The sequence below is a fragment of the Propithecus coquereli genome, unplaced genomic scaffold, assembly GCF_000956105.1.
Source record: "Propithecus coquereli isolate 6110/MARCELLA unplaced genomic scaffold, Pcoq_1.0 Scaffold209, whole genome shotgun sequence".
Lineage (NCBI taxonomy): Eukaryota > Metazoa > Chordata > Mammalia > Primates > Indriidae > Propithecus > Propithecus coquereli.
The window spans coordinates 4,725,712-4,734,112 of record NW_012145967.1 but is presented as its reverse complement, the minus strand read 5'-3'; the positions used below and the strand labels follow the sequence as shown (position 1 = coordinate 4,734,112).

Sequence of the window (8,401 nt, the reverse complement as noted above, 5' to 3'; positions counted from 1 at the left end):
AGCAGCAGAAAATGAAAAATTTATCAGTTAGAACTAACAGCAGAGTAGACAGCGAACAAAAGGTCAGTGAACTTTAAGATATAACAAAAGAAGAAAGCTATCCAAAATGGTATAGAGAAGAAAAATAAGATGGAAAAAAATTGAACGAAGCATCAGTCTTGCGTGAAATCTTATCAAGAAGTTTAACATTTATGTAATTGGAGCCCCAGAAAAAAAGAGAGAAGCAAAAAAAGCTTTGAAGAAATGGGGCCAAAATTTTTCCAAATTTTACAAAAACTATAAACCAACAGATTCAAGAATCTCAACAAACGCAAGTAGAATAAAAAAAAAAACTATACCCTCGCACATCATAATCAAATAGCTGAAAACCAGCAAAACGGAGAAAATCTTAAAAGTAGTGAGGGGGGAGAATGGCAAATCACGTACAGAAGAAAAAAAGATAAAAAGTATAGCAGATTTGCCATCAGATAATATGTGAGTCAGAAGACTATGAAGAAATATCTTTGAAGTACTAAAATTAAAAACAAAAACAAAAAAACTGTTGACCTAAAATTCTACACCCAGTGAAAATATCCCTCAAAATTGAAGATGAAAGAAATATTTAAAAATACCAAAGCACAGGCTCCATTAACTGACCAGAATGAAATAAAATTTTATAATTATTTTATAGACAATAATGAGCTCAAAATATACAAAACATACTTTCTCAACTTTCATAATAATTCTTAAGTCAAGAGGAATTCAAAAATTTCATTTTGTAAATGTTCCTTTAGCCCAATAAGTCTTTCTCTGTAAATTTTCCTAAGGAAATAAGCCGATAAGTAACTTTGTACCTAACCATGTATATACAAAGTTATTTACTGCAGCATTGCTTATATTAATAAAAACTGAAAATACCCTATTTTTTGGCCATATTTATTAAGTATATCATTGTTTAGATAGAGAAGCATAATAGTTAAGATTATGGGTATGAAAGTCCAATAGACCTGAATGAATCACAGCTCTGACACTTCAAAGTTTAGGCAAGTTACTTAATCTCTCTAAATGTCAGTTTCCTCACTTATAAATGGAAAGAAAATAATGTATGTGAAGAGCATTATATTGCCTGACATGTGATGAGAGTTTTATAGCTAAAATGATGATGATGATGATGACTATGAACAATGAGAACAATGGCAACAAAAATTAGGACCAAAGCATAAAACATAATTATTTAACAATAATTAAAATGATGGTATATATTTATATGTGTAAAATATGTAAAGATAGTAATACATTGTTATATGAAAAGTACATTATAAAACAACATGTAGAGTGTAAGCCCATTTTTGTCAAAAATACAGTAAGCATGTATTACTTTTATAAGGATAAAAATGGAATATTCATTAAAAATATAGTTTTAACTTATCCTGTAAGTTAAAAATTTTTAATCTCATTTTCTCTTTGTCACTATTAAAAATATTACATAGTTATAAGAATTAAATTATGTAATATTTTTTACTAGTGACAAAAGAATGTATTAATATAACCAAGAAGAATTCATAGCCTCAAAAGTTTATTAATAAATAATAGCAAATAAAAATACTCTAAGCAGTCATCAACACACTAGAAAAAAGAAAGTGAAGAAATGCAATAGAAAAATTGTTTAAACTAAAGCAAAAAATAATATTTAGCGGAGTAAAATTTATTTCTAAAGAGCCTGCTTTTAAAAAAACTAATAAAATATACAAAGTTCTAGAAAAACTAATCAAGGGGAAAGGGAGTTGGAAAAGAAAAATTAAACATTCTGGGTATAGACCTGTATTTTAGAGTAAGCACGTGATTCTGATAGATGAGGGAACATTTACTACAGAAGAATTCCAGCTTATTAACATCAAAAGAATGACAGAATTACAAATTGCCATTTTGCAACAGCCCCCCACCCAAGGAAACAATTGTTTCGGGAAGTGATAAACAATGAATGAAACCACTAGATTAAAGATTGATGGAGAAATTTATACCGAAAAAAGTAGGCTACTGCCATCTGAACCCACTGATCAATCTAAGCATCACTAAAAGTGAGACAACTAAACATTATTTGTCAACAGTGATGCATTTTTTCCCCAAACATGTTGACTATATACCTAAGTAAAGCTCTATAGCTAACTTTTAGTTAAGAAAATGCAGAGAACAGAGAACATGTTAAATGACACCACAAAGAAACAGACACAATGTGGGACACTCTACAGGAAAAGAGTTCCAGATTCTGCACAAGTCAATGCCAGCAGGGAGACAGAAAGAAAACAGCAGTGGTCAGAACTACCAGAGACATGAGAGAAAAATCAAACATGATGTGCAGAGCTGGTTTAAATGCAAATTTGAAGAAATCAACTCTAAAGAAGCACTTTTAGATAGATGAGGAAATCTTACTATCAAAGTTTTATCTAATACCGATTAAAAATTGTTATTTATGTTAGTATCATATGGTATTGTGCTTTTATAAGAAGATGCCCATAATTTTGAGATTTGTGTGAAATAAGGGTAAAAATGACACATATTTTAGAATTTGCTGCAAAATACTTTATCAAAAAAAAGAGATAAAAGTGGCACATTCTTAAGAAACATTGAATCTGCTTTCTATGTGCAATTTTTGTAACAATTTTTTAATAATATAAGACAGGGTAAAACAGCTGAACAGACCAAAAATTTAAAGAAACTGGTGACATTACCAAAGAACTACTTTTCAAAAGAACCTAGACATTCAAGTATAGTAGGGAAAGGACAGTCTTTTCAACAAATTGTGCTGGGTCAGTTAGATATCCAAAAAAAAAAACACCCTTTACTCCTAACTCATACCATGTACAAAACTGAAGCCCAGATATATAGATATATATACACACACAAATGTGTACACACGTATATGTATGAAAGGTGAAACAATAAAGCTTTTAGAAGAAAATATAGGAGAATATCTCCATGACCATGGAGTAAGCAAAGATTTCCTAAACAGGATATAAAAATACTAATCATAAAAAGAAAACATTATAAATTGATTCTATTAAAATTAAGAGCTTCTTTTAATCAAAAGGTACCATTAAAACATTAAAATGTAAGTCCACAGAGTGGAAGATGACATTTATAAGAAATATTTCTAATCAATCATATGTATCAAAAGGATATAAGGTCTTTTCAACAAATGGTGCTGGGAAAACCAGATATCAACATGCAGTAGAATGAAGTTGGAGCCTTACCTAACAGAATATACAAATACTAATTCAAAATGGATCAAATACTTAAATGTAAGAGCTAAAACCATAAAACTTTTGGAAGAAAATATACAGGAAAAGCTTTATGACATTGGATTTGGCAATAATTTCTTACATATGACACCAAAGATACAGGCAACAAAAGGAAAAAATAGAAAAATTGGACTTCATCAAAATCTGCAAATATTGTGCACCAAAGAATACTATCAACAGAGAAAAAAGGCAACTCAGAATGTGAGAAAATATTTGGAAACTCAGACTGAGAAAGAAAAACCAGCCGTGCCATTTTCAGGCTGGGAGGCAGACACAGATAAAGCCAGAAAAAAAGTTAACAGGACACATGGTTTCTCCCAAGGTTGTGTAGCAGTTGCAAAACACCATAGCCCCTCTGTGAGTGACCAGCACTTTCTCACCAGTGACACCCCCACACACTCTTGCTACACTCATCTATTTCCAGTCTATTTCAATTACTAGACTGCCTTTATCTCATGCCAGAACCCAACTCCCCCCCAGTTAATCCCCATTTCTTCTAATCCTATGTCAGAAACAGCAATCAGTGCAAAATTTATCCCTGTTTTCCTAGACTCCCGTCAGAAACCTTTAGCTAGACCCTAACTTTCCAAAAGTCCTCCCTGCCTTTGTTGAGACTCACTGCCTCCCTGCAAGTCAGCAAATCTGATTTTGTCAAATTATAGGTCTGTGCCTCTGAGCCTTTGGATGATTAGCTGTAAATAGTATTTTTTTAAATAAAGGTAATGCAGTTTTTTTAACAATACTAAATTTCTTCAATGCATAAACTGTCTTTATTCTGTGATAATGCTCTCCTACCTCTTTGGTAGGAGAATCTCTTCTCCTAGAAGAGATTCATAAACTAGATTTCATAAACTAGAAGAGATTCTAGTTTATGAAATAACAGTGGTACTTTATTTTCCTAAGCAAGGATGCTAAAAATAAACAAATAGAAAACTTGGCAGTCCTACTAACAGACCACGGATGATTTGAAATTTTAATAGTTCCTGATATTTCCATGTCTGTGAACACCGTTATACAAAACAATGAGAAAAAAATAGGAAAGATGATTTTTAACAGGTATTATGACAATTCAGGGGGAAAAATGCTTTAAAACACCATCCTACGTCACTTACCAAGTGACATTCCAGGTATTTTTTTTTCTAAGCCCATATTTAAAAAATAAAACCATTGAAAAAGAAGACATAAGTAAAAATGACTATTGAAACAATAACTGATAAGCAATTTCCAAGCTTAGAAGGACAGAGAGAAATCATTTATTTTCTTTAATTTCAACTTCTGAAATGAGGACGATTCTATGACTTGCCAGGCCTTGTTCTCAATGAAACCCATATTCAAAGACAAGATTTTCTGAAATAGTGTCTCATCCTGGGACTCCTCGGTGTGGCTATGACTCCTATGGCAAGTGAGGATATGCAAGGAGGCGTGAGGCTGGCTGTCCCTAGTAGTTGACCCCCTGGGCTACAGTCACCTGTACTTGTTGCTGCCTCTGAAAGCTGGAATCTTGCATCCAGGCTATACTGATTGTTTTTAGACAGAGGCCTTTCAGAGGAGATGGAGCAGGTTCTTTCTACAAAAGATTCTCTGCATATCAAGTGGAGACCCAGAAATCCTAAAAAAACAAAGTACTAAAATGGTCAATCTCTAGACTGGTCTAATAAAGTTTCAGAGCTTGGAATTCAGACTACAAATTCTTAATTACTAGGGGGCCAGCACTCACGTGGTGAGGGTGTTGAAGCCACAGGCCTTTAACTTCAGCAAGTTGACCCTCCAGTAACTCCTGGGCACCCGGAAATAGTGCATAGTGCCTGCTACGATCAGGAATGGAAAGCCTTCGAGTGTGAAGTTTGAGCCCTCAACTTTCAGACCCACTTTGCGGATCTTTAGCTGAGAAGGGGTCAGGTGAGTTTGGTTAATCCTGCAAGGACAAAGGAGGTACATGAAGTCCTAGAGATGTTATCCATGAGACACAAGATGAGCAGGTAAGAAAAGCTTTTTCTCCAGGGGCCCCAGGCATACCTCCAACAGAAAGAAAAACCTCCCCAGTACTTCCTTCTCAAACATACCTGGGGGAGAGGTCATGCTGGAGCTGAGCCATCACTGAAAAGGCTGATAGGCACAGGATGTACTCAAGTCTCGCCAGGAAGGCCCACATGCTAAACAGACAGGACAAACTAGAGGTCAGAGAAATACTCAAGAGGGAGGGAAGAAGGTAGCTGGGAGCTGAGAGAGGCCTTGGCCTTGTGGCATGGTGGGGAGGATGGAGGTGGCCTCATTTGGAAGGCAGAATTGGTCCCTTAATTTTGTACCACCTGGAATCATGACAGACAGCATCCCAAGGCCATGTCTGCTGACTGGAGGGAGAAGAGCTGCACAGAAGAGTCTCCTGCTAAATAACCGGGTCTTCACATACCAGATACACTTCAGAGAAGATTAAGCCTCAGTCAAAGGACAGTTTTGCGACATAACAGAGAATAATCTCTGGGAAATCTGACACAGACATTCAACTGCTAAGGAATGAACTCCAATCTTCTGCTGCTTAGCAGAGAACACCGACTGTTAGGATGTAGAAGGATTTCCTCCCCAGCGGGGGTCCCAGTTATTATCTCCAACCCAGTTTCCGCTTCTCTGCTACTGTAGGGTGCCATCCCATGAATTTCCGCAATACGGCTTATCGTTTGTGTGGCCCGTGCTTGTCTTTATGCCGCTCGCCATGGGCAAAGGCTCTTTCCTTCACGTTTCAAAAATGCTCCCAGCCCACGTTGGCCTGAACGGCCAGGTCAGCAGGGTTGCAGGCACCTAGGCCGAGAGCAGCACCCTGCGCGGGGCGTGGCTGCATCCCAGCACCCAGGGCCCAAACATACTAGGGCTCGATAATATTTTTGAACAAATGCTTGAGTTGCCAGACTCACTAAAACATCTATGTCGCCCCCGTTATCTTCAGCTTTACCTTCTGCTTAAAGATTATCACCCTAGGCCGAGTTGGGACGGGTAAAAGTTTGGAAAACCACAGGAAAAATAGAATGCAGGACCGGGGACCCAACCAAAGACAGACTGGGAAAGAAGTGCGTGCACGACCTCCGCGCAGGCTTTGGGGCAGAGGCTCCGAGAGTCGTGGAGGCTGAGAGTTCGGAGCGCGCTCCAGCAGAGACGTCCAGGGAGAAGACAGAGGGACGAAGCGGAGCCTCAAGGGAACGTGAAGGAAGGACTCCGCGAGAAAGGTCCTGGACCTGAGGCGACTCCACTGAAAACCCGAGGGGGCCCGTCTCGGTCGAGCAGGCCTGGGGCTGGGAGGGAGCCCACAGCGCCGCAGGTGCTAAGGACTCCCGGGACCGCTGTGGGGGCGTCCGGGCTCAGGGGGTGCCGGGCCAGCGCCCACCTCATCCTGAGCGAAGACTCCGCCACGGACTCCGCAGCTCCGGCTCCCGGCTGCAGCCTCCGGGGAGGCTGGAGAGGGAGCCGCAGGCACCGCGCTCCGCCCCCACCCCCCGCAGCCCCGCCCCTCGGGCGCCCCCCCAGATCCGCCCCATCCCAGAAAAACCCGCCCCTACCCTCGGTCAGGACGCACCCCCCACCCCGCGCCTCCCGCCACCCCCCAGCAGACCCTTTCCTCCTGCCGCACCTTGGGCGGACCCGGCCTGGCGCTCGCGGACAAGCCGCCCACCCCGCACACCCGTCTTCCCCCGGCCCGACCCCGGCGATTGTGGCCTTCGGGATTCCAGCAGCCCCCGGACGCCTGGAGCCTCGGTGCGCCCCCCGGCCCGCGCGGGCTCGGTCGGCTTGCCTCGGCACCTCCCTCGGCCGGGCCGGGGCCAGCCAGCCAGTGCCACCGAGAGGGCCCCTTTCCTGGAGGCGGGGCGCCGGCCGGGTCCTCTCCGCCCCGCGCGGGCTCGGTTCGCAGGCCGGGCGCAGTGGCCCCGCGCTAGGGGCTGAAGTCACAGATAAGGCAAGGACTTGCCCTCCCCTCGGAGACTTGAGAGTCTAGGGGAGAAGCTTAGCAAGTCCAGCTGACCCCGAGGAGCGGGCTGGTTCCTTTCACCGGACCTGCCCTAAAACCAGTCACTTGATTAAGCCCAGGGTGGTGGTTCGCACAGTGTGGTTCCTGCGGCGCAGGTGACCCTTAGCGCAAATGGAGCAGAAATTCCCCGGCCCTCCAGGCTGACAGCAGCTGTAACTCCCGGGGAGGGAACACACACTCCGGGCGATTCTGTCGCCTGCTGAAGTTTGGGGACTAAAGTCTGCAGCGTCCCTTTCCCCAGTCCCTCGCCCCGAGCGGGTGAAGGGAGGCGTGGAAGTGGCGGGACATGTAACTTAGCCGTCTAATTTAGAAGAGAATTTAACCTCTCCAGCCCAGACACACGTGCGGTTGGGGCGTCCCTTTCAGCTTGCCAGGTGGGCAGCACCTTGCGGGCTCCCTCTCGGGTGAGAGGGCGAGCTCCGTTTAAAATTCTCACAGCCGGATTTATACATAAACCAGACTCCGAAGAAAATTAAACTCTCCTCTTTACAGCAAACTTACCTGAAACTGAAAAGAGAACACAAATTACCTTCGAGCTCCATCCGCCAACAGGCTCACCTCCTCAGAGGCAGCAGTGCCTGTGTTATCTTCAGTTTGGAGGAGGCTGTATTTTCGAGGAGTCAATTCTTGACTGTATCGTGATGGTGGATATTCCATTCCTCTGCCTGTACCACGAAACAGCTGAAAGTTTGATTGATGTTTAGGAAGTTCTGCGACCAATGATTTCTCTTTCATATAGCTTTTTACGATTGAATAATTGCACTTTTTTTGTTGTCTCTCTTTTCTCCTTGCTTTTTAAACCTCCTTTCTACTCTTGGTGCTGCTCCTGAAATATATCAGAGGAAATACTCTTTTAAAACTCCGCTCCACTAATGGAATTTGACCTTTACTGTAATTTTCTGAATTTACAACTATCATATTACTTCAGGCTATTTCCCAGCAACTTCTTTCCTACCTGCTGTTATCCGTAACTTGCAGGCACTGTGCTTTCACTGGTAATCTCTTCCTTTTGCCCACTTAATTGAAAGTCACAATAAATGACCCCATGCACTAGTATCAAAGTGTGGAAATCTCTAGGATCCTCTCTCAACAGACCTTTTCAGCTGCA

At 41.9% G+C, this 8,401-nt stretch overlaps 1 protein-coding gene across 1 annotated transcript in view; it reads right to left on the bottom strand.

The window, feature by feature from the left end:
* Window positions 1-7,950, bottom strand: part of LOC105810320 (beta-galactosidase-1-like protein 2) — a 74,771-nt gene extending 66,821 nt beyond the window's left edge. The window contains exons 1-3 of the mRNA XM_012644276.1: window positions 7,823-7,950; window positions 5,342-5,431; window positions 4,996-5,193 (exon numbers count right to left, since the gene is read on the bottom strand). Coding sequence (XP_012499730.1) covers window positions 4,996-5,193; window positions 5,342-5,431; window positions 7,823-7,950 — 416 coding nt within the window. The remainder of the gene's footprint in view (window positions 1-4,995; window positions 5,194-5,341; window positions 5,432-7,822) is intronic.
* Window positions 7,951-8,401: the final 451 nt, after the last annotated feature.